Here is a 26,482-nt window from a genome sequence, read left to right as displayed (position 1 = left end):
TAATAACAGTGCCCTTTTTAGAATTCAACCACTTTGCCATTAAGTAGTAAACAAACTACTCCCACTCTTCATGCTGGTCTGCATTTCCAAGGCACATCAATAATAAACACTACATGCATTCTTCTCAAATCGTGGAAGACATCTGCACAAAAACATGCAAATGAGACTTGAATGCTCAGGAGGTGAGGAAAAGGCCAACTCTGAGGGAATGAGGGTTGGGATGGTTTTTTTTAACAATGGTAGATCAGCATCTTTAGGCCTTAAATGCCACTTTCTTTGTGTCTTTATAATTTATTGTAATATATAAACTGCCAGTTCTAATCCCCTTGGGTTTAGAGCATGTTCACACACAAATATATGTCAGGTGAGGTTGGTGGGAGATGGGTTAGGTGTTAATGAACTTAATAACACACTTCATATGGCAAGTGTTGTTTGATTCTTAGCAACACCTGAGAAAGGCTGAGAAATATCAACCACACATCCAGGAAAAAGTTATATAGGAATGGATATCCTGGGAATGGTGGGAGTTCCCCACTGCAGAGTCCAGCAGCTGCAACACTGGCAAAGGACTGCAGCAGTGCAGGCAAAACCAAGCCATCCTCACCTCCCTGCAGGGCAGGAAGAGCTTCCTGAGCATCTCCCAGGCTGGCATTTTACAAATCTACTTCAATATTTTGTGATTTTTCATAGATGCAGTCCTGCTTGAGTTTGGGGTTTGGTTTTTGTCATTTTGGTGCTAAAAACAGGTGAATAGATTCATTAAAACAAGATATTTGTCATGGAGTTCAGGGGAAGAGCAAGAGTTACCTCTCCTGAATACAGTTAGAGGCAAAACAAATCAGAGTCTTGTGTGCAGAAGTTTGGTTACTTCTCACTGTTGTTTCACTGGGATTCTCTTACTAGACTTCTTTTTCTCCTTCTAGAAATGTGTATGCTGAACTATACACAGCAAGAAAGGATCTAGTCCACAGACTTTTAAATATGAGCCTGACTTTGAAGAAAGCATCTTGAAACAAGTGCAAGTCTATTTTCATGAATTGGGCTTTTATGTTCCTGTTACAATCAAGCCATGATGATGATTGTTTTAAAAAAATGGAAGCAGTTGTGCTGAAAATTATATAGTTATCTGGTACTAGTATAATATTTCATTGCTTACAGTAAATTTTAAAGTAAAATTACCGGAACATCTTTCTATACATGCAAAAAAAAATTAATATGTATAATATTTTTGTTTGTTTGTGTTTAAATAAGATGTAAATTAGATGCCACTGGGTTTTTATTTGTTTTAAGCTGCCTACCTGCTTATCTTTTCCCTTGCTAAACTGGAGGGACTTTATTGCTGAAGGTATATTTCTGAACTACTTTTGAACACTCTAACATTTACAAGATTATCTATCAGTTAATAATTGCAAAACTATTCTAAACAATCCAATTTTTGTCATTATGTAAACACATGTTCTTAAAAGTTCCATTTGATACTTTAGGGCATTTTCAGTGTAAAAGGGAAACAAATAACACCACATAGGGAGGCAAAGAGGTGTCTGGGAGCCATAAACATTGCATTCTTACAGAAGTTGAATTACTGACCCATTTCCCAGCCTGAGGAAAGTCACAGAAGTTTTTGCATTTTGCTTGTCATTATTAATGGCTTCTGTTTGTCATATAAGGGAGGAAAAGGGGAGAATTTTTGCTTATTCTTGAGAAAAATTTCAAAGCCCTCTCTGTTTACTGTATCTGCTCATCCTTGGTGGGTTCATATCCTCACCAGGATTTCCCTGAATCTCAGCCACCTTTGAAATAAATTTCAGATCTTGAGGAGAAATGCTTCCCCTACCACAGCAATACTTCAGGGTGAGTTTTTAGATAAAACAAAGGCTTATGTAGGAATGTTACCCTGGGAAAACCCAGAGCTTAGGTGAGCAGCAGCCTGAGGGTGAGAAAGAGCTCCCTAGGTGTGGTGGTGAATCCAGGTCAGGGTCTGGCAAATGCCTGAATCTCTTCACCACAGGAGGAGTTTCAATGCCAGACCTTTGGCTGCTTTGGATTTAATTTAACAAGCATGTAGGAATGGAGCTGCTGCCTCAAATTCTGTGTCCAAATCCACAGCACTGAGCTCTTGGCTTTTCTTGGAAAGGAGCAAAGTCCTTCACTGCCCTTCCCAGAAACCCACCTGACATGGAGCAAACCTGTTTCTAAGGGTTTAAAGGAAGTGCATTCACAGAAAAAGGCTTTGAGTGCAACAACTTGACATTTTCTGACAACAGCTTGCTTCCCACTGAAAAAAGGATTACAGTTGAATTAATTGCATAATTGAGTCTAATGCATTCTCTGTCCCTTCCCTTCCCCTCATTACTCTGGAATACGATCTCTACAAAATTGCAAAATTATTTTAAACCTTCAGCCAGGATGCCACTGAGCTCAAAAATTCCATTATGGGGAAAAGTTTTTGTGTTTGCCTGCACTGAAGCAGCATAAGGGAGCATTGCTTTTTTTATCTGTACTGAAGAGGTTTAAGACCTCAATCTTGAGGAGTAGATATTGTGAGCTCTGCGAAAGCTATGCTTAAAATGTCATTCCAAAAATCATTATGAACTATTAGTTGCATTCAGTCAAATCTGGGCAGATAAAACCCCAGAAAATCTCGTGTCACCTCACACACTTAAAACTGAAATGGAAATGCAGACACTGAATAAGAAGCTCTGATTTTTTTTTTTTTAAACACCAATACTTTGACCTTCTTGGAATAATACAAAAGTTTTAAAAACGCTGTCAGAAGCATGACTCATATTTTTGTCTTTCAAAACATAGAATAATACAGCTTGCTGCAGTGGCCAGGTTGTCTATATATTTTCATTTATTTAAAAACCTCTTTTATGTTTAGAACCAAGACAAACTGCATGAAAGGGAAAACTCTCCATAAATGTAATTTCATTGCTACCCTTTATATAAAGATTTCACAAACACACATGTAACTACACAGATAGAGAAGTCCAGAATATCCTGAACTGATCTTGTTAGCATTCAACAGGTTCTCTCTGAACTGAGCCCTGCCTTTCCTGCCCTGTCCTCTGTGTATAACTGAGTTTGTCTGTTTGGCATGAAAATGAGAAGTCTGGTGATGAGCCCCTTAAAATCTTGTCTGCTCTGTATGGAAATAGAGTTCTGCCTCCCTCAGGTCTCCAGATCCTATTTGCAAAGGTGACTGTGGAACATTTCAGACATCAGAGATGCACATAACCTATCTAAGAATAAGAAAATTGATTGTTATCAGAGTTTGTCTGGATTTTGGGTTCATTGGGAACACCAAAGCTTGAAGAGTTATTTTCTTTCTGAATCAGGAGGGATAACTGAAATACTGAAATCTGCTGCTGTGTGGAAAAAAGAAAAAAAAAAAGAAACAAATAAACAAAAAAAACCCCTACAATTCCAATAGTTTTTATAAAATAATATAATTTTATATATATTTAAAAAAGAGTTCCAGGTAAACACCAGACTATCAAAACCAGCTGTTCTCTGGATAATGCTTCCTGTGCTGCTCTCCTCTTCTTGATTGAATGAAAAACACTCTGAAAGACTTCATGGTGTTTTTCCAGTTCAATCTCTACTCAGTAATAACTGCACTTAAAACTTATTGAAAAGGTCAGAAAACATGTAAGTGTTGTGTTATTTCTGGCTCTATTCATGCTGTAACTTGACAAAAATTCCTAACAAAACCTAGAGAGTAATATTTATGACAGACATTGAAATAATATAGAAGTTTTCAAGCTAATATAAATGAAAAGGCATAACAATTTTTTATATTAAAATCTTTATTTTGACATCTCCAAAGCAGATCACTTTTTACTTTCAAAACTTTCTGGAGGGGAGTGATCTCATTAAAACCAGTAACTCCTCATGAGGCACAAAACCTGGTTTTCATCAAAATATTATTTCCCAAAAGAAACCTGGTTTGACCACAACAAGATTACAACTTGAATTTGTTCCTACCAAGAATTTCATTATTTTGGCTTCTCTACATCCCTTTGTAAACCTAAGGTGGATTCACAAGGGTCAGGACCAACCAGTGCAATGTGCAGGAGCAGAGTTCCCATGCTGCTGGGAAATTCATTTGAGGAGAAGGTTTGTTCCTTTCTTTATCTCAGGTGTCCCAGCAGAGATTAGAACACAGCAGCAAAACTTTGACATTAAACTGGAAAAGGAGAAAATTTTATTTTGTTTTTGTTTGGTATTTTGGTCTGGGTTTTTTTGTTTGTTGGTTGGGTTTTTGTTGGTGGTGGTGTGGTTGTTTTTGTTGTTTGGGGTTGTTTGGGGTTGTTTTGTTTTTTTGTTTTTGCCAGGTAACTGGGCAAACAGCCAAGATTAATGTAGGTACTTTCAGAAAATAATGGTTTCAAAAGCACATTTATCTTCTTATTTGGTTGTGGATTTTTCCAAATTCTGCTCTTCAGGAGGTGCTTTCACACTCTTCCATGACAGTTGTTTGTGATTCAAATTTGGGCAATTCCTATCTGAATGATGAAGAGCATGGATTTCAACATACTCCAGGTAATCTCTCTTTGCAGTGAAATACAGAGCTGTCCAAAGGAGGGATTTTTTGATTAAAGAGCATACTTAATTTTGAGCCTCGTCTTTTGGACCCACTTTTCATCCTGAAGTTTACTTCAGATCTCAGAGCTCTAACTGCAACAGAGCAATACATCTGCAGCAGAATGGCTGTTACAAGTAATGAACATATTTTCCTATTTTTACCCTTTTCTTTAAAGTGAGCATGCAGTATGAAAACACCTTTCATGGCCTGTGCTTTTAAAATGCCAAGAGCTGATCAGAAAATCACCCTCTCCACAGTCAATATGCATAAGAGCTGAAGAAAAAGCCTTGGAGCTAATGCATCCAAAATCTGTTAGCAGTTTAAAAATATTCAAATTATCATGCAGCAGACTCAGACGGGCTTTTAAGATCTCCAGAGCTCTTGACATTATGGCAATTGTTGTCAGAAAGGACATAATGTCTCTCAGAGCAGAATCTACATAATGCCCTGAAAAGGGTGGAAGGAAAAACAACATTTCATTTGAAAAGAAGCAAAAATGTTTCATGAACTTCCTACAATGGGTTGCTGGTACATCACAGGACCAAATGTCACAAAATCTAAGTCAATAAAATTTTTTTAAACTTTAGACTTCCTCTGTAACGCTGGGAGAGAGAGAGAGACCATTTTTCTTTGAAGGGCTGGGCTGTCTATAAAGCACTTTAAAATCTCATGGGAAAATTTGATAGCAAAGCAAGGATGGATGTGCTCAGGAAAATGAGCTTTTTCCCCATCAAGCACAGTGTTTTTAGCCTGTGAAGCACAATATGCATTGCTCTGTAGAATGCTTTTGAAAGAATCACTGGCAAAGTGAACAGGCTTTGATTCTCCCATCTTGGAGGAAAAATCAAGGCCTGTTGACTTCATCTGAAAAGTTCCTGTTCAGCTCAGATCTGGGTGGGAGCTGCACACTCACCATCAGGAGTCTCATTTAGGGCTGTGAATAAATGCTCCTCAAAAGGGACCAGAGATGTGCAGATTGAACATTTTCCCATCTAACTACTAATAGTGGCTTTTCTTTTTTTCTGTCTGATTCTGAGATATCCTTTAAACCTTCTGCCTTCACAAATAGGAGGAAATCCACTGGTTTTCCACAAGCTTGGAGGCACATATTCTCCATAGATTCTCATGGCCTTATAAAACTATTAACCAATATGAAAGCCACACAGAGAACTACCTGCACCTCTTCCCTTTCACTTCTGTTTGCTGTTAAATCAATTTATATGGGTGTTGGGTAAGACCCTGGTGATTTTCAACCAGAAAAAAGCAAGAACAGCATCTTCAGATGAATTTTAGGGAAACTACAGTGATGCTGGAGGGTTTGGCAGCTGTGGGACACCCAAGGGTTTTGGGAGACTTTCAGATCAACACTGTGGCAGTGCAAGGACAACCAACAAGGCTTGGGGTGAGGAGCTTTGTTCTAACTCTGAAACTCTTTTATGCCTTGAGAAAAAATCCTAAATGTTTTTTATTAGTGCTAGTACTGCCTGTACCAGCTCATCATGCATTGTTTCTACCAGGAAAATGGCAAGGTAGATAATTTAAGCAGGAGATTCTCAGTTCTGGGAAGATTTGTGTTCCAGTATTTCTCTTCTCTTGCTGGTAACACAAGCCTGGGAACCAAAGCTCTGAACAGCCTTTAAGATTCAAAATCTCATTACTAGCAGAGAGACTTAGACTCCCAGACACCTCATAAATCAAGTCTGTGGATGCTGCTCCCTTTCACTCCCGAGATGATTGAATGCTATTGAAGCAGAAGAGAGAATAATGAATAACAGTGTGGGGTTAATCAGGTTTATACACAGCGTTGTCTTGGAAATAGCAATGCTGAAAGGCCATTCCTGAAATTTTAGAGGTAGTAGCTTGCTCTGAGAGGAGTGCTGGGAAAGACATCCAGAGTAAAGCTGGGTGGGGAGCAGCTCTGTTGGGAAGGACCTGAGGGTGTTGGTAGATCACAATCTGTGATCCTATTTCTGTGCAGGTCACTTGTTGCTTTCTTGCTTTCTGTCTTCCTTCCCCATCTTCATCTGTTTTTCACTTGGTGCACTCTATTAATTTTCATGTCTAAAACCCATTTTGTCCTTTTTTACTTCTAGTCATCAGTGCTTCTTTGTTTCTCTTCTTACCAAGTTATTATTTCAAGGTTGTTAGCTCTCCTCATCCATTTTATTTCCTTTCTTTGTCCCACCAGCCATCATTGAGCTTCTCCTGTTTCAAGCAACATTAATCTTTAGCCATTGATCTCTAAATAGAATTGAAAAATAAAACATCAGACTATCTCGTTCTGTTTTCCTTAACCTAATCTGTTTCTGATACCATTTGAGTTTATGTTCCTACTTATTTAAATACAACTTCCTGTATTGAGAGGACAACAACTTGACTCAGATTTGAGTCATTTCTGTCTGGTGCTGAAATTTCTTTCATTAAAGGTGCTGCAGAATACGTTCAGGTGCTCATCAATACAAGATGTGTTTAGCATTTAGGACAATCACAGCAGATCGATAGAGTGCTGGGTCAGCTCTGATCTAATTGCTGATCAGAGTTTGCAAATTTACAGTTAATGAAGATGTCTTGGCAAGGTAAAATATCTGGGTGCTGAGCTGGTGTCCCAGTAAAGGGAGGAGGACCAAGGTTAATTTGTACAGCCCCAGTTCAACCAGCGTTGGAGGGGAAAAAAGAGAGATGCACAGCAGCAGCTGTGGCCTTAGTGCCCCTGAGATCAGAGAATCATAGAAAGGTGTAGGTTCATCATCTCCTTTCAACCCAAGGAACACCTTCCACTATCTCAGGTTGCTCCAAGCCCTGTCCAGCCTGGCCTTGGACACTGCCAGGGATCCAGGGGCAGCCACAGCTTCTCTGGGCACCCTGTGCCAGGGCATCCCCACCCTCACAGTGAGGAATTTCTTCCTAATATCTAATCTAAACCTCCTCTCTTTTGGTTTGAAGCCATTCCCCCTCGTCCTGTCATTTGTCCTTTCACCAATGTCCAAATTGCATTATTTTGCATCTGAAATGAAGAGAGCACAGCCTTCATCCCCTTGTCTGTTTGCAGGGCTCTTGTGGGAAGTTTCTGAGACTCACACTGACCTTCAGTTTCCATGAGGACAATAAGGTTCTAATCTTGAACTGACAGATTGATCTAAATCTTGGTGGAGAAGAACAGAATAAAATCACCAAATCCCAAATCTCAGGTCATAGGGATAGTCAGGCCATCCAACCCATCCTGCACAGGGGAGCTGTTCTCACTGCACAGGGGTTGCTCCCAGTTCTGCTCCTCAGCTCTGGAAGGCATAGATAGGATATTTTACCTTATTTTGCAGTTCTGCCTGGGGTCATCTCACTACTGAGTGGGTGGCAAAGCACAAAAATGTTTTTGTGGTGTCCAGCACAATTTGAAGAAAGCTTTTGAATAAGTTGATCCAGTTTGCTTTCCATGTGTAAGGCCTATTAGGTTATTTGAAAACTGTGGTAAATTATCCCTCTGGCTCGTATTTTTGCATCACTGTTGTGTCTGGAGTTTTCTTTCTCTCTCTAACCTTGTAGCAGGAGACATTCAAAAGAACATTACCATCCTTCACTGCATTTAACTTAACCAAGATATGACTCCTGGGGATAGTCTAATGGAGAAAAGAGCAGGAAGAGATCATCATATGTCAGCATATTAATGTTCTAAATTAATGCACATCCTTCTTCATAAAAAGGGTTTCTTCAATTCCAAGTCAAATAATATTGATTCTCAATGTGACACAAAGACAAGTGATCACTGTAATACAACTTAAAAAGCAGCCTGAAGAGCATCTGAGGCAGGAGGGAACAGAAACTTGACAAGTGCTTTTGCCAAAGTGTCAATGGAATTAATCTTTTAGGGGAGACAAGAAGTTTAAACATGCATAGGTAATTTTAAAAAGCCTTTTCTGAAATTCCAAGAAGAGGAAGAAATGCTCTCTAATTTCCAGTTTCTTCAGTTGTGCTATGATGATGATGATGGTGATGATGATGATGATGATGATGATGTCAGTAGCTCTGAACAAAATGTATCATAAAATGTGAATCAACACATCACTGCATTTCTGGGGAAAAGTGTATATAGTATCCCAATAGAACAGAACTTTTCAAATTAACTTTTCCTTTCTTACAGCAAGGCTACTTCCACACCAACACTTAAAGAAAGAAGTGTTCAGTAAAGGGATTCTCTTAATATTTCTCTCAGTGTTAGATTTATATATGATATGTGCTTGTAAATTCCATGTGTCCCATCTATCATTTTCATTGATGCATTCAGTTGTCCTACAACAAATTCCTGACTGTCTACCACCTCCAGTAACACAATACATCACTACCTTTCCTTGAATATGTTCAGATTGTCACTGTGGTTCCTTCTCTCTCATCAGTGTGTGTGTCTAACACATATCCAGGCACAATGCAGACTCTATGATATGGAGATATCCTTTCTCAAACCCCAAGAGTGGAACAGAAGCCAAATGGATGCAAGTAGAAAAATAACTCTGATGTGTCAGGGAAGTTAAGTCTCTTCTGGGTCAGACAACTAAGTGAGTCAAGTTGTCCTGAGAAACAAATCCAACATGAGGAGAGGAAGAGATGCAGGAGAATATCAATACTGGAATGGGTGCAGAAAACCACAGAGAGATGCTGAATCATCTGATTCTTCCTACGTAAATCTGAGTCCTGTAGTACCAGATCCCTCCTGACTCAGACAAGCCTGACTCATCCTGTTCCCTGCTTGTGAATTCCTACATTTTCTCTCATGACAATCCTTTCCTCTTCCCCCATGTAAATCCAAGTCCCTTTGACATGATGGGCACATTCCAAGATTTTCTGTACAATATTTTCTGTATCAGAGTTCTTTTTCAGCTCTTTTTGCTCTCCCCCTGCATGTCAAGCCTGAACCACATCCCTGGCTCTTCAAAGCATGAGCACACCAACACAAACAACACACAAAAGGCTTTTTAAAAATGAAAGACATCACTCCCAGTAATTTCTGGAATCAATACTAACAAAGCAATCCATTGTTGAAAGATGTGTCAACAGGGAAACCCACTGGATAAGAGAGGAGTAGAGAGTGATTTTAGCACTGAGCTGTCCTCATCCTGCTCCTGCTGTCTGCCTGTGGCTCTGTTTTCAGCTGTCCTGACAGCTTCTCACAGACAAAACCTCTACAGGGCTCCCTCTAAAGCCTGATGGGAAGGGGATTGACAAGACTGTACAAAACTGAGGTCTAAATTTATCTCAGCTGTTTAACAAGCTTGCTGTTCAAGTTATTACCAACTTCCCCTCTACAGACAAGAAAAATTAGGTTACTCCATTTAATGTATCTAACTTTGTGCTGTAGCTTAGGAGAAATCCCTGCTGGAGGTTCCTCTTTCCTTTATTGACTAAAGTAGGAACCTGAAAAATCTGTGTGGATTCATTTGCTGGCTTTAGTGACTAAAGTTAGTTAAAATGGATTTCACTCTTGAAGTGGCCATGTCTGCACTGTCAGGGTAGATTGCCAGCTGCTCCAGGCAAAGGGGTGCCCTTCTTGGTATTTTAGACTGTAGCCATGAAGTCCACTTCTTAGGTGTGTTGATTGATATCCTGGGGACTTCAGATGTCATGCACAGCCTTGGAAAAGTTCTCTGTGAAGAGCCAAGGTAATTGCAAAATTACTTACAACGAGGCATGGAAAGGCTACTGCAGATCCAGCTTTTGTTATAGAGCAGCTCCTTCCTCCAGCCTTGAGGGAGGGAGAGGAAATGCATAGAATGTGCCTGTGTGTTTGATGGTGTGTTGAATGTTGTACTGAATGTACTCAGGAAAACAAGAATTCACTTCCCAGCTACTATAGTGACCATTTAAAACAAGACTTTCAAAGGAGAAAAAACAAGTCAAATCAATTATCTATAATTATAGCTCAGAAATTTATCAGGTGAATGGGGCTGCATTTTTCTAGGAAATTGTGTTACTATCTCCAATGTAGTATGGCTTAACATTTCTGCTTTCTTGCTCTGCACCCTCTTATTTTCATCCTCTTCTTTGCATTCCTCTGGGACAAAAACACTTGGTACTGCCAAGTTCTCCAAGGATTAAAACAAGGAGTTTGAATCTGCAATTCAGAATGTTGTGTGGCCCCACGGGCAGTTCTGAGAAGCTCCATGAGAGGAGCAGGGAACTCAGACAGGCTGGAGAGCAGCTCCTTCACACAGTATCCCTAAAGGCTTTTGCACCTGCCTTCAGTATCCTCAGACTGCAGAAGGGGAGAAACAACAGAATCTGAAAATGGAAATTAGAAATTAAAAAAAGGCCAAGTTGCACCCTCCGAAGACAAAAAATATTGGACTTTCTTGCCAAGAATTCTGGCAAACCTAGCACCTCTCCAAGCCCTTCCAGTGAAGCAGCATGTCCTCCTAAGGCTGTGTGCACAGCAAGCAGTGCAGCATTTTCCTGCAAACACTGGGCAAGGTCCCCTGCAGGGCTGCTGAGAGGTGTCAGCTCCAGTCCTGGATGCCAAGGGGACATGTCAGTACAGGATTGCACTGACACAATCCAACAGAATTAATTGGTGTGGCACACCAGGGCCTTAGCACAGGTCTGTTGCTTCTAGTTCCACAGCCAGAGCATATGAAGCTGGATGAGAAACTTCCTTGTCTCACCATATAGATAAAAACACCCAAAATTAGCTTGTTTTGCATGAATACAACTCTCCATTCTGAGATAAAGAAATGTTCACAGTAGTCCTTCATAGCGGCTCATAGCTCAAAGTACACCCCTCTGTCAGTGTGGCCAGTGGAGTATTTATCCATTTTCTATACTCTGGATAACTTGCACTGTCTTCTGCCTCTTTTAATTAATGTGTCAAATTTTCCCATTTTCTAATTATTCACCACATACTAATACAAAGGAGTTACTGGGTGCTGTTACAAGGGCTTTGACAAACAGGAAGGTGCTTGAGTTCAGCCCTTCTTAAATGTGCACTTTGCTGTCTTTACTGGGACACAGGGATGTGCTGCAGCACATTGCACTGGCAAAGATTCCACAGTGTAAACGTGGTACAAGAGACATCACCAGCAGGAGGACACAGTCAGTGCCTGACTCTGACTCTTGCACAGTGCCTAAAAAACTTGTCTGGGTTAAAGTTGTCAATATTACACTACATTAATGGAAATATTACATTATTATTATATAAAGCTGCACAATTCCAGGGCCAGCATGCAGCACACCCTCTTCCTTATAGTGTAGAAGAGCAAGTGCCAATGAAGTTTGCTTTATAATGAAAAATACCTAGTGCTTTAATATTAGTTTCATAAGGAAAATGTTTTTATTTTCTGTCTCAGTTGTAACAATAAAATATTTCCATTCATATAGAGCCAGAGCTAGTCTTTGGTTGGATACATTTTCCTCTCCTTATTGAGACAGATATGATATAGAACACAAATAAAGCATTGAGAAATGAACTGAAATATATTTTCCACTCTCTTTGTCCTCTCCATCTGCAACATAATCGTGGTCATAGCAACATCATTCCAAGGGTGATCTGTTTTTCTTCTGCTTCTATCCTTACAGGTTCTATTCTTCTCCTTCTGTTTTACAGCTTGGCAGCATCTCAGGGCAGCAGGATCAGAAAGGATTGAGAACAAGTGGAAATAGGCACAGGTGGGTCTGGCACATCCACATTTTCAGGTGGCCTGATGTGTTTCTACAGCTTTCCTCTCACTGAGATCATAGAGGATGCTACTGCCCTTTTGGCTTTTCAGTTAATAACTCAGTTGGGTTTTTTTGTTTGCTTTACTGTAAGACTGGCATCAAGCTGAACAGACTCAATCTTCCACTTCAGTTTCCTTACAGAGGTGAATGTGCAAGAAGAATAGTGAAGCCAACTTGGTAGCTACTTCAGAAGCGTTAACTCAGTTATGCTGCAGCATGTGGAGTGCTGGAATTAAATTGGGGAAGAAAATGGAGAAATGGAGAGAAATTAAGACATTATGGGTGTAAAAAAAATTTAAAAAAACCAACAAAACTGAAAGTTAAGCAGAGGTACAGAAAATGTTCAGTCCTGCACAAATTGTCAAACACTTGTGTTCTGCTGTGCTCTGAAAGAGTTAATCTGGGTGTCAGCCAGGCATCCTCCTAATGATTCTTCTGCTCCTCTTACATCAGCAGCAGATCAAGATCAAATTCAACATTGTTAAAATGCAGGGCATAGCTATAAGATTAATCGTTAATGAAGGGAGCAATAGGTCAAAAGGGCAATAACAAAATTTGTTATTCAATAATCCAGTAAAACTTTTTGATCTGCAGAAAAAATTACCTCTGTGCGATGCTAAAGTAAATGAGTTGGGTCCTTCTGACGGAGACGGTTTACGTGTGAGTTAATTTCAGCAGGTCTGAAAGTCATCACAAGAGATTTGATTCTGCCTTTTAATATGGCTGTCGTGGTACCTTCCATGCCTTTCACATTTTAAATGAGTGCACAGTAATTCCCAGGCTCCACACATTGAATATTCCTCAAAGGGACCAACCCTTGGCTCCTCACATACTGCTGCTATTTTGGAGACAGTCTGTGCTCATTGAAACAATCAATTATTTTTTTTCTTGAGAGGTCAAGCTAAAGGATGAAATAGAAAAAAGAGATACAGACATAAATAGCAGAATCAAGGAGCTCCTTGCCAAAGGATGTCAGGGATATGAAAGGTTTATGAGCCTGCAAGGAGGGGAAGGGGCAAATACTCAAAACTGAGAGCTACTGGGAGGTTCTGGGCAGACAAATCACACACCAAGTTGACAAAAATCTCACAAACTCACCCTCAGATCTTGCACCTCTTCAATTCCAAACAGCTGGATGTTTTCTGAATCTTAGAAAATTGTATCTACAGACTTGGAACCTTTTTTGGTTTAGAGGAATTTAGTAAGGAATAAAGCATTCATACGGAGCTAAATGATATATTTTGGCACAGCTGTGATCCTTAAAAGAAACATTTTTTTTTTTGCTCAGAAAGTGTGTTTGCAGAATGTTTGTCATTCATGAAGAAATAAGAGTTTATAAAAGTTCATGCCCCATAGGCAATAAATATGGAATAATATTCTGTATGGAAATATTCCCAAAACAAGGCTCTCTAAGAGTATAGGATCAAATTCCGGCATACTTGGAAAGTGAGAAAATATTTTGATGTCAATAAGAATTGCAAATAAAATCTTCTGTCAGATTTCAGGGGAAGAACAATTGCAGTGTTTAAAAAAAGGCAGAAACATTATCATTCCACATAAATGGCTACAAAAACCATTTGGCTTTCTACTGATCAAATTCTGTCTCCAAGTCCTTGCTGCCACGGACTACAGAAAACAAAAATCAGCAGAGATTTGAAAAACAAAATCATGCCAGAATAGTTTGGGTTTTTTGTTTTGCTTGTGGCTCATAACTGGACGTAGCATCATTATTATTTTGTAAAAGCTCTTTTGGACTGAGTTTTGGGGGTGTTTCTGATCTGCTTTCCCACCCTCTGGTAAATACAAATAACCTGCAGCTGGTTTGGTATCCTATATTTCAGCTTTCCCCCTCCCTAAACCCCACATTTCTGACTCTGTAAATGCATCAGCCACAGGAGCTGATGCAAGTGGCTGGAACCTCTTTTCGTGCTCTATAATCGAACGCACTTAGCTAGCCAATGAATATGTGGGAAAGGAGGGGCTTCTGGCCGAGGGGCTCCGAGCAGGGGAACAGCTGTTGAGCAGCAAAACCTCACCCAGAGCCAGGCAAACACACTCATTCACATCCTCTGTGCTCCCAGGGCTGGCGAGGCAACGCCACCCCTCCTTCTCTCCCTGCAAAAAGTGAGCAAACTTGCACGGAGAAACAGAAAGAACAACAAATCTCAGCTGGGAAACATCTCAGCAGATCCAGCAATGGCCTGGGTCAGTAATTTCTCCTGGTTAAACCACCTTGCTCTACACGAAGAACGTCTCAGGGGGTACTTGAACAGCACTGAGGATTATTTAACCTTCCTGTGTGGGCCCAGGAGGAGCCACCTCTTCCTGCCCATGGCTGTGGTGTACTCCGTGATCTTCGTCGTCGGGGTGGTGGGGAACTTCTTGGTCTGCCTGGTGATCCTCAAGCACCGCAGCATGAAAACCCCGACCAACTACTACCTGTTCAGCCTGGCCGTGTCAGACCTGCTGGTGCTGCTCTTCGGCATGCCGCTGGAGGTGTACGAGATGTGGAGCAACTACCCCTTCCTGCTGGGCCCCGTGGGCTGCTACCTGAAGACGGCTCTGTTCGAGACGGTGTGCTTCGCGTCCATCCTGAGCGTGACCACGCTGAGCGTGGAGCGCTACGTGGCCATCCTGCACCCGTTCCGCGCCAAGCTGGACAGCACTCGCCGCCGCGCCCTCAGGACCATCGTGGCGCTCTGGGGGCTCTCTGTGCTCTTCGCCCTGCCCAACACGAGCACCCATGGCATTGCCGTGCAGTATTTCCCCAATGGCACCCTGGTGCCCGGCTCTGCCACCTGCACCGTGGTCAGGCCGCTGTGGATCTACAACTGGATTGTGCAGATCACTTCTTTCCTCTTCTATGTGCTGCCCATGGGGGTGATAAGTGTGCTGTACTATCTGATGGGGCTGAGAGTAAGTTGTGCTCTGGCTGTGCTCGGTGTGTCTTTGGGTCGTTCTTGTGGTTTTGTGTCTATGTGTGGCTTTTGAGTGGTTTTTGTACTTTTTTCTTGTCCGTCAGTTTTCCCCCCAAAACAGCAAAAGTGTTTCAAACCTCTGGAAACAGTAGATTCCACTCCTTCTTTGGTGCAATCCCATTCTGAAATTAATATAGCTATGTTGGGCAATATTACCCCAATCTTCTTATAAAAACTTACCATCACTGCTGCTCACATTTGAATGTTAATGAAACACCCAGGTCTGTAGATTGATCCCAGCCTCTCAGAGATTTACACCTTTGCAGTAGTAGGACTAGAAAGAAATGGACCAAAAGGAAAATGTGAAAAGAATAAAAAGAAGCAGGCCAGTGATTGAATCTTGTGTACTATTTGTTTTCCCTTTTCTTGTGACCGTAGAATTTCCATTGCATTACTTTCTTCTTTTCGTTCCCTGGAGCTGGTGATAATATTCACTTGTTAAAACTCACAAAGCTCTCATAAACTGAAATGTTACCTTATTGCTGCAGCTAGAAAATTCAGCAATCATTTCTTCCTGTAACTACAGCACTGTTTCACCAGTCTACCTTAGAGCTTACATTCACTCTCTCTTCAGAAAGTGATATTACTTTTACCAAGTATCCATCATGTAAATGTGTAGATTAAACAATCAGTATCACAGAGTTATAAAGCTGTGTAGAAAAACACTGAAACACACTCCTAATCACAGCTACTTGATGACTGCTTTCATCTCATAAATTACAGACATTTAGGCAACATAAATCCCTTTTTATTGCACTGAATATAACTTAAAGTTTGCAAAGATGTGTGAAAGGGAGATGAATGAACTTATTAAATAATGTGCAAGAAGCTCAATCGAATCTCTGCTGATGTATATATAATTTTGTTGTGCTGCCTGGTATTTACCATTACCTGAAATTACACAGAATCAATTTTTACTTACCCAAGTATAAAACCCATGGATTAGCTGCCCAAAATCCATAGTACAGAGCAGATCCTTCAGAGGCAGTGAATGGGTTAAACTATTCCCACTCTCTGGAGGCTGTTGCAGAGTCTTTACATAATTTCAATGAAAATTTTGCAAAATAAGACCTGAAGGGAGGAAAAAGTGCTGAAAATAGAGTTGTTACAAAAAGAAAAAAAGAAATCCCTGAATTAATAAAAAAAAGACTTGAAGGTTGCAATAACTTCTATTTGCAGCAGCAGATATTCCTATACCACATCCCAGAAGAACACAGTACCTGATGAGGGTTGATTCCCCAGGACTTCTGCAAATTCACAGATTTGTTCAAGCTATCTTTCCTAAGGACAGTAACATTCACTCTTTGTGCCTCTGGTTTTCTGCATATACAGCTCAGACTTCCAAATTTTATCAGGATCCATCCTGGCTAGATCTGCATTATCTCCAAGCTGCACTGAGCAAGATGATTTCATTTCTTCAACAGAAGTGATAGAAGAATGATGTATATATATAATTTTCCAAGAAGAGACACTTTTTGTCTACTCACAGAGGATGAAATCTGTGAAGCTTTAGCAGCACTCTGCTGTCTCCTGAGTGCCAAGTGTCACTCACAGAAGGTAGTGGAAAAGCTCAGGGTTGATCCAAAGGTTGTACAACAGCTCAAAGTCTGCAAACAGAGACATAACCTCTTCACACCCAGGCTTTGTAGAAAGGGCATTTCCTCTCTACAGTTTCTCCCTCAAGCTTTGCCAGTGCAGAGTCCCAGGATGAAATGCAGAAGGGAACAGGTGACCTGCCAAGCAGCTGTGAGAAGGCAGCAAACATGGGTCATAGGGCACCTGGGTTAATTTTTAATTTCATTCCCTGAAAAATATAAAAATACATTTGTCTTTTTCACTGGGAAATGGTTAACTACCTCATTATCTACTTGGGTATAATTTTAAGGCTTGATGGTTTAATATGACAATGTTATGGTCAATAGATTGTTCCAGCATCATTGTAAAGAAGAGGACACTGATCATTGCACTGTAAACTCATTAGACTTGATTGTGGAAGCTTCCTGCTGCCTCTTTCATGGGGTTCTCATCACAGATACTTTTAGGATAAATCCCTAAATCATTCAGGCTCTTTAAACCCAGTTCAGCTGTTAGGCTCCTGATTGCAACCCACAGCCAAAGAGCTGAGCAGGAAAAGGAGAAGGAGAAAATGAGAACATTGGGAAGTAACTGCTCATGGAAGTTCTTCCCTGGAGCACTGATTGAGATGGGATGGGATTGCTGGGGAAGAGTCTGCATTGCAGCAGGATTCAGTGAAAGATCCCTGCCCATTCCTTTCAAACTGATTTCTAAAAGGACACAGGCACAGGTGCTTATCTGCTTGTCTGAAAGAAATACTCTATTTAACAAGGATTTCTGATAGCATAGGCTGGATGATTCTTCTCCCAAGGTTCCAACACTTCTCTTACTCTCTCATCCCCTCAGTAGCTGGCACTAATAATAATAAAAATAAAATAATAATAATAATGATAATAGTAATTTCGATACACTGGCAATTTTATTTTAGCTGTCATTGAAGCAAGACAACTTATTCTTGCCAATGCATGTCTGGTCCAGATTTTATCATCAAGATCTATTTCACCCCCCAAATGCCCAGCTGTTAAAACCAGAATAATCTGTGGACAATGACTGCCTTTGGGTGATTTCTGCAGAGCTCAGCACACCTCTGGAAGAGTCTGTCTCCTTTCCATGGAGGTTGTTCATCATTCCTTGTCCCCACTGGCTCCTTCTCCATTGCCATGGGGGTGAGCTAAGGGCACAGCAAGGCTGCAGCTCAGCCAAATCTCCCAAACAGACAACTCTGCAGGTTTTAGCACAAGCCTTGGGGGGTTTAAATATCAATTTTTCCATCAGCTGGAGAGAAACTCTGATCACTGCTAGTGTCAGACAGGCCAAGGTGTTTGCAGAAAACATTTCAGCTTCTGCAGATTACAGAAAACAGTTCTTTTGCAGAGTGGCCTCACTAGGTTTGCCTGGGGATAGGTGAGACCCTAATTTCCCTCTGCCTTTTGATTTCTGGTATGAAATGCTGTAGCTAATAAAGATATGGGGGAAAATCCAATTTTCAACTTCTTGCTCCGCTCCCTTTTAATTCTCTTGCCATGAAAGGGTAACATTCATCTCAAATCCACACAGCCTCATACATCAGAGTGATGTAGAAACAACCACTACCTTGGCTGGGGTTCTCCCTCAAACCATTGCCTTTAACTCAAGTTACAACCTTTGCCACAGACTCATTTATTTATTTTTTTCCCTCCCTGTTTGTAATGATTCACTGTTTTATTAAACTGCAGCTGCTGAGTTGTTCTTACTTGTTACAACTTCATCACTTGAGGCTAAAGAGGAGCCTTACAGCATCATCAAAATGACAGGAAGAAGGTGAAAAATGAAGATACAGGTGTCTCTGGTTTATTACAGCATCAGCACACTGTACTCTCTGAGGCTTTGGAATGTGCCTGGAATAGATTACTGCTGTGACTGGAAACCACTGAAGGGAATCCAGGGGTTTTAATAAATCTGATCATTTATCACTAGATGTGTTACAAATCAACTGAGTCTTTTGGTTAAGCAACTGTGGCTATGACTAAAAGTTACAAGGGGAATAATGTAAAACATGAAAACATGAATTGCACTAGAATTAATGATAAATCCATTTACTTTTTTTTTCTTTTATAAATAGAATAAAGAGAATATTGAAAGGAAGTCTCATTTCATCATCCTTACAGAAAAGTGTTAGTAATCAGAAATCAGAAAGCAAAGTCTGATTTTGTAAAGTCTTTTCCCTCATTCCTGATATCATCTCCCATGTAATTAAAGGTTTTTTCCCTGGTTTCTCTCACTTGAAAACAGCCAAAGCTGTTGGCTAATTAGGAGTTCCCACTTCAGGAAGCTTTGATCAAATACAGAATTTCCAGAGATGGTTTTTTTGGTGTTCAAAGCAATTGTCATGTTTATCTAGACCTGATCTTTTCATCACCAAAGCACCAGTCCTCTCATCGTAAATATATTGGGGAACAATTTCAGGGAGGATCAGATTATTGCTCTTTATGTCCATTTTTTCAGAAGTCCAAGAAAAGCTACTGGAGAAAAACTCACCTTGTTGTAGCTGAGCAGTGGGTGGTTAATCTGTGTGTATCATGCAAGGCAGAATTTCTGGGGTTTGTTCATTAGATGGATTGAATATCAACTAATCCAAACACTCAGGGAACGAAACAAACTCCCTTGAATTCGACAGGATTTTTTCCAATGATTACAGCTGTGTTGTACTGAGACCTCTCTGGGCATTTTTTGGATCATTGGTTTGTGCTTAATTGTGGGGAACACTTTCAGGAGAATAAACAAACAAACAATATTTTGCTGGGAGAGAAAATAATGCCTAGCAAAATGCTGTTGAAACTGAACATAACTGTGAACCAAATATTGACTCATTGAAAAAAGATAAGTGGGGAAGTGAAATATAAATTGGCTTTAAATATGCAGGTTCAGATGCATAAAATTTGCAGATTGTTTTGAACCTAAAGCCTCCATGTTTTTCTAGACAAAAACTGAATTTAAATGAAGATTTTTTTTCAGTGAGCCCAAATTTTGCTTTCTCAAACTACAACTATCAAAATATCAAACAGGCTGTGTCTGGAGGGGGTATGATCTCTTGTCTAAGCTCTCCTTTGATTTCCCTCCTTTTGCCAGTTGAGAGGAGATGAATCTTTGGAAGTGGAGGAAATGGCTGTGAATGTTCAGAGACCATCAAGGAAATCAGTCACCAAGATGTTGTGTAAGTAGTGAGTCCTTCTGTGTTTTATTTACCGTGGACAGGAGAGTGATCAGGTCCTGGAGGGTATCAAACACAGTCACTGGATACTAGAGTTATGGGATGAGTTGCTGTTATTAAAATAAGAAATATAATTTAAAAAAATCTTATTGCTGTTTAATCCAGACTTACAGGAGTGAAACACCAGGGGTAACTACCAAAACATTCAGAAAGCAAATTTTTCTCCCCAGCACAAAAGGAGTTCAATCAAACTCACACAGCACAGCAACTCTCCAACATCCCTCACTCCAAACCAGCTCTTGCCAGTCTGGTTTTCTGAGCCTAGGATGGATTTAGGCTCTGTTCATGCCCCAGCATTGCCTGGCTGTTTCCAGCTCTGTTTGAATGTCACTGTGTGTGCATGCATGGGGTTATCCCATACAGAAATTAGCGGAAAGATTGTTCTGTTAGCTGGTCATGGTAAGACAGAAAAGATGGCAACAGTTTTGAATTAATCTAATTTGCATATTAAGTCTTCCATCCAGCCTTCTCAACTCTGCTCTGTGTGAGCTGGTGAACCATATCTTCCCATTACTGACCTGTATTTCTTCTCCTCTTTCTCCATGCCAGTTGTCCTCGTGATAGTTTTTGCCATCTGCTGGGCTCCATTCCATATAGACCGACTTTTCTTCAGCTTTGTTGTGGAATGGACTGAGCCTTTGGCCAATACATTCAACTTAATTCATGTGGTGTCAGGTAAAGTTTTCTTCTTTTACCTGCATAGGGACGGGCAAAAGAAAAAAAAAAAAACCAAAACAAAGGTCTTTCTGAGTGGTTTACTTGGCAATTGTAGTAATTTACTTTGTAGGTGACATGAGATTTGCATGGAAAGCCTTCTTGAGGTTGGTGGGCAGTGATGAGAATGGTGCCTGAATTAGAACTGCAGGCAAGTTTCTGCAGCTTTCAAGACCTGGACATGTTGTCCAATAGTGTCTGAATATTCACAAAGAATAAAAGAAAAAAATTATATCATGCATCATTACCAGCTGCTTTTAATTCTTGGGAATGTTCAGAAGTAGAGGCTGTTGTCATTCAGCTGCTTTCAGGAAGTACAGAGGAGGAGGCATCATCCTCCATGGGCTTTCTGGGGCAAATGGGAAACCTTACCAGATGCAAGAGCCTTACATACTGCTCTGAACTAGGTGATGAAACCAAATCTTTATGGCCTTGCCATCCATAAAATGAAGGGCTTTTCAAAGGGGAACCTTATTTTCAGCCTGCCATGGTAAAACACTGAATGTGGAGAACACTGGTGAGTGGTAGAAAATTATCTATCCCTGGCTGGAAGTTCTCCAGTGACAGCTGTGATGGAGCACCAGCTGTGCAAACCCTGCAGTGGGGATGAGGACAGTGCTGGAGGCAGGGCAGGGCAGTTCGAGAGCGAGCTGGTTCCCCAGCAGCTGGAGAGAACAAGTTCCAATTAGCATTCTCTCCCATTTTCCTCCTGCTGCAGTGCTGAGCTAACCTTGGTGACATCCCTCTACCTGTGCCAGGCAGGCAGCAGAGCTCCACTGCTGCTCTCTAGGTTGCACCCAACTGGGTGGAGCTGTGTAGGCAGCAAAGAGATTTTCCTCTTCTGACATCATTCACACACAAATTAATGTCTCTCTGTCCCCTCACCCTTGTTCTTCCAGGTGTTTTCTTCTACCTGAGCTCTGCCACAAACCCCATCATTTACAACCTGCTGTCCCAGCGCTTCAGGATGGCTTTTCTCAGTGTGATTTCCCCTTGCTGCAAGCATTGTGCCCCTAAACATCCCACCTGCAAGATTTCATCCCAGAAAAGCACGTTTGTGATTGAGGATCACAATCTCATGGACTCTGCTGAAAACACAAGTCTCCCTGGCACACACAGGACCTCTGTCAGCAGCTCTCAGCTCTCCACTGGCCTCTGACTTTCCATGCTGTGATCCAGGTGAGAGAGAGGTTTAAGAAAATTACTTTAAGGAGCAAAAGCAGAAAAAAACTTCCTAAAAGACTGATTTCAGCAAGAATTTCTCAGGAGGTGTCCCACTGAATGAATGAAGGAGAAGACTGTATTTCAGATGTATTTGGGAAGCACTGTGTTACCCTCAAGCTAATGAGGGTTGGAAATCTGAGTTTGCTCACTGCAAGCTGTGCCAGCAAAGAGCAGCTTTCAAAAAGTGAGACATTCTTCCAGTGTTGCCAGCACAGGAGAGAGAATCAGCTTAGCCAAGTCTCACCAAAAGGCTTCTTGTGCACCAACCTAAACATCAGGTTTTACTTATTTTGAAATGGGACAACTTGCTGCATAAGCCTTGTCTACCCATTTCTAGCTTTAGGTAAGCCAGTTCCACTTCTCTTCTGCTGTGACCTTCTTGAGGACATGGCTGCTGCAAACCTCACTTGCCAACATTAGCAAACAGGCAAGAATGAGAGCAGCTCTGAGCTGGGCTGATAAACACCAGCTACCAGGAACACCTCTTTCTGGGCCGGAAGAACCAGGGAGCCAACAATTGTAAAATAAATGTAAAGCAACCTTTTGCTCTCTGAGCTTCTCATCATTGCTTCAACTTCAAATATTTATATGTTGTCTCCACCAGTGAAGCCCTGTGGTTGTGCTTCACTCCTCCTATACCAGGTGGATTGCAGAAGCCAGAGATCTCCATGAGTTAGCAATCACAAGGAAGGAGCCTGGGCAGCATTTACACCAGAGAGAACTGGGGCAAACCTAATACAAGGGCAATGAAAATGGGAGTTTTGCAGGGATATTGCATCTACTAAGCTCCATTTTTGCCACAAAGCACAATATAAGATCCGAAAAACATTCCTGCATCCCAGTAGTGCCAGCAGATCCCTAAACAGTACACTCACATCTGAGCTGGCAAGTTCCTGAGCTCTGCTGACTGCACGGACAGGACCCTACAGAATTTTGCCAAGGGAGTTCAGGGGGAGTTCATTAAGTGATAAAGAATTTTGTAAAACTGTCCCACAAGTTTCATTGTGTTTCAGGGAAATGTCTTCTGTGTGCTCCTGGCACAGGGCTGGGTTTAGTCCCCACACTGGGCTCAGGCTTGGCACACACAGCCACAGAAAATCATCCCATGAGTGTCACCAGGGGACTGGCAGTCACTTACACAGCCAGAGAACACAGAGTTATCACAGCAAATAAGAACATTAGCTCTTGAAAGATGATACACTGTGTGCATAAAGACTTTTCCATTCTGGTCACTGGGGATGCAGATGACATTTCCTACTGAGAAGGAAGCATTGTACTCCTGATTACCACAGCTCCTCACTTTTTTTGCCCCAAAATTTTCTGTTTGATTCTCACTTGGGGGACTCCAAGGTGGGAGACTCATGGCCTCTGGAGAGTCATTTTTTTCGGTAGCATAAGGGGAATTTTAGCCCATATTTTTTGCCATCTGCAGACTTGAGAAACAAGCCATGGAGAGGGGAAGAGCCACACTCAAACCTGCAGAGAAAAGGCCATTCCTGCTCCCTCAAGACACAGCTGAAATGCTTTGCCACCCCCAAGTGGACACTTGCATTTTATCAGTGGCATTTACATTTCTAAGCAGTTTTGCATTATATTTTTTTTGCTTTGGCAGGCATTACAGTGTGTTTTCCCTCTGGACAGGCCATGCCAGTGGTGCCTTGCTGTTTGTGGGATGCCCAGGTCCTGTTCTCCTGCCTGTGCAGGGCTCTGAGCCAGTGACTGGTTCTGAATTAACTTTTTTTTTTTTTGGTCCTAAAATCAGTTTTTATCACATTTAATTTGTCATCAGTCAAAAGAAGTGATACTCATAGGCAAGAACTACTGAGCTTTTTCATCCAAGTATCAAAATCAAAGCTGAAAACATTTAGTCTTGCACCAATTCAAACCTTCTGTGAAAGTGTTATTGGGAGAGACACATCAAAATTCCTCTGAATTCTGCTGAAAATAAAATAAATGCAGTGAAAAAAAAAAAGTGGACTAGCTGGAGACTCCAAGTTAAGTTCCCTGTGACTTCAGAGCTTGGTACCCCCTCATTCCTGAGGGAGCATCTCTAGAAAGTAGAGATGAACTTTATCCCTAAATGTAGTCAATGTCCACTGGAGGCTTTTCTTCCCAAAAGGTCAGTGCTTGAGTTATTTATCACTTTGCTCTGATATTTACCTCCTGCGTTTTGAAAACTGGATCCAAAAATGAAAAAAAAAGAAAAGGGAAGATGGATAGAGATGTCATGAAAGCTGATGCTATTCCTTTATGTATACATTAAGGAGCTTTCATAGCCAAGTGCTGAAAAATGTTGGCAACTGGCTGAGAAAAAACTGCTGTTGCACTAAAATAGAGAACAACTCTCTTTCCCCCAAAGTGGTCTGGTGTGATAAAACTGTATTTATTTGAAATCAAGCATGACTTCATAGACAGAACTATCTATTGATTTATTTCTCTGCTTCTGTTGCCCTCTGGGAGACATGCAAGTGTGTGAGCAGAAAGTGTGGAGAGCAGGGGCAGAGCTCCAGCACTGGGAACAAAATGGGGAGGGTTTGATAGGGGAAAATGTGGGGGGAATGTGCTGCAAGGAAGCACTCAAAGGGGAGAAAATTGTGTTCCTTGCCAGAGAGTGATGCTCAGATCTAATTCCAGGTTCAGTAGGGAAAAACACCATGGCAGCAGGTGGGCAGTTCTGTTAAGTTTATATGAAGGGGTTTTGAACACTACTGTGTTTTGAAGACTACTGTGTTTTGAAGTGTTTGAACCACAGCTTATCATAAAATTAGATGTACCCTTCAGCTGCAGAGATGGTTCTATGTATCTGTGCATGACATGAAAATAAATGTACTAAAGTCTGTTTTCCTAAGCCTGGTCCATCCTCCAGGAGTCCTGGAGGTGTTTCTTGCTCCTCCCTCTGATTTCCCATGAGCAGCAGCAGATGGAGATTCCCCAGATGTTCAGTCAGCATCAAGTGCAGGACCATAAGGACTCATTACAAGTCACAGGACTTTAAAAAGAAAGCTTATTTCAGCTGGGATACATGCAAAAATAAAAAAACAGCACAAATCACCATGGGACTCGTGGCATCCAAGAGCTTTGCACAACCACTCCTATAGGGGAGGAGGTTGAAAACTGGGCAGCGCAGTTGTCATTAGCCAGGAGAGAGTCCCAAAGCAAAAAGTGACACTTCCCGGGCTGTGGAACAGCCAGCTCTGCTCTCCCTCTCTGTTTCTCTACAGTTTTTTGTCTCATTTTCTCTGCTGTTCATTTTGACACTTGCTAGTATTTTCCCCACAGAAGTTTCTTTTTCCACAAACAAGGAAAGTGCTGAGGTGTGGCATTTCCATATCAAATAGATATTAATGTAAGGAAAAATATGATAATGAAAGCAGAATAATAATCTGGACTTTTTCTTTCTGTATATAAAATGAGGAAGAGTAAGAGGAAAGGACAAGAAATCAAGCAAGCTCTTGCAAGGATTAAAATTTGGGTTTAGGATTTGAACTGACTCAATGCAATGATCACAAATATCCTTCAGAGTGAGCTGGGGGTTAAAAGAGTTTGCCAAGAACCTGCAGAAAATTGCCCAACCTGGGCCCTCCAGGTTTCTCTGCCTGGGAAAAATGCTTTTGAGGTTGTTAGGATAGAACACCATGAACCAAAGGATAGTGAACATCTTGTGCACGATTCCCTGACTCTGAAAAAAGAATTTGTCATGTACAAAATGGATCATAATGCAACAACCTATCCAGGAGAGGAAAAGGTTGATGATTTTCTTCCACATTTCATTCCATTTACATTCTGGGTGGCCAACAGCCAGCTCTGGTCATACATGAGACACAATGCTAAGCTCATTTGCCACCAGAAGTAGAAGACTTCTATTACTGTCTAGACTTTTTGAAACACTGGATACCTGTAACTGATATTTTTAAAGCCAATTATCTTAAATCCACTTAATTTTTGAAGAAGGATTAATTTTAGGTCTATGGGAGCTGTTGGAATAATTTTCTTTCCACTGAGATGGCTAATTCATGAATGAAATACTGAGGTGCTTATTGTAAAAGCCCAAATGACTTCTTTCTTGCATCCTTAGCTTACACTATTTTATGAAATGCAGCAAGGTCCTTCCCAGAGGAACAGGCTTTTGTTTGATTTTTTTGGCTAGAAATGGGTTTTCCAGAAGACCCTTTGACTCAGATGTCTACAATATGATCTCCATCAAAGGAAATCTGTATTCCTTTTCTAGTTGAATGAGGGGAAAAAAAGCTGTGCTAAAATCAATGTATCTGACCTACTTCAGTCATCTGCTTTAGGTGTTTTACAGGTAGTTTTTATGCATATCTTCTGCAGTTGAAAAACACATCCAGGCAACAAGGTAGAGGTCACCTTGGAGGGCTGAGTGTTCTTTGTTGCAGAGCAGGTATGTTTATCAGACCCTTTTAATTTGTTTCATTCCTTCACAACCCAAGAGAC

General features: G+C 41.0%; 1 protein-coding gene and 1 long non-coding RNA gene across 2 annotated transcripts; one reads left to right on the top strand and one right to left on the bottom strand.

Moving 5' to 3' along the window:
• Positions 1 to 11,944: 11,944 nt before the first annotated feature.
• On the bottom strand, positions 11,945 to 17,707 carry LOC146431293 (uncharacterized). The gene is made up of 4 exons (XR_014854923.1): positions 16,752 to 17,707; positions 16,187 to 16,335; positions 15,445 to 15,538; positions 11,945 to 13,187 (listed from the first exon to the last, which is right to left on the bottom strand). It is a non-coding gene; the product is annotated as an uncharacterized LOC146431293 (long non-coding RNA).
• NMUR2 (neuromedin U receptor 2) lies at positions 14,374 to 22,514 on the top strand. The gene is made up of 4 exons (XM_085073771.1): positions 14,374 to 15,202; positions 19,948 to 20,032; positions 20,639 to 20,764; positions 21,703 to 22,514. The coding sequence occupies exons 1-4, from the start codon at positions 14,483 to 14,485 to the stop codon at positions 21,960 to 21,962; spliced, it is 1,191 nt and encodes a 396-aa protein (XP_084929897.1). The 5' UTR covers positions 14,374 to 14,482; the 3' UTR covers positions 21,963 to 22,514.
• Positions 22,515 to 26,482: the final 3,968 nt, after the last annotated feature.

The sequence above is a fragment of the Lichenostomus cassidix genome, chromosome 13 (genome assembly GCF_008360975.1).
Source record: "Lichenostomus cassidix isolate B80296 chromosome 13, HeHo_3.0, whole genome shotgun sequence".
Taxonomy (NCBI): domain Eukaryota; kingdom Metazoa; phylum Chordata; class Aves; order Passeriformes; family Meliphagidae; genus Lichenostomus; species Lichenostomus cassidix.
The sequence above is the reverse complement of the archived record's forward strand: the minus strand, read 5'-3'. Positions and strand labels throughout refer to the sequence as shown.

Coding starts and splice junctions, on each gene's coding strand:
- NMUR2 (XM_085073771.1), top strand. CDS start 14,483: ATGGCCTGGGTCAGTAATTTCTCCTGGTTAAACCACCTTGCTCTACAC. Junction 20,033..20,638: donor ATCAGTCACCAAGATGTTGT/GTAAGTAGTGAG, acceptor TCTCCATGCCAG/TTGTCCTCGTGATAGTTTTT. Junction 20,765..21,702: donor CTTAATTCATGTGGTGTCAG/GTAAAGTTTTCT, acceptor TTGTTCTTCCAG/GTGTTTTCTTCTACCTGAGC.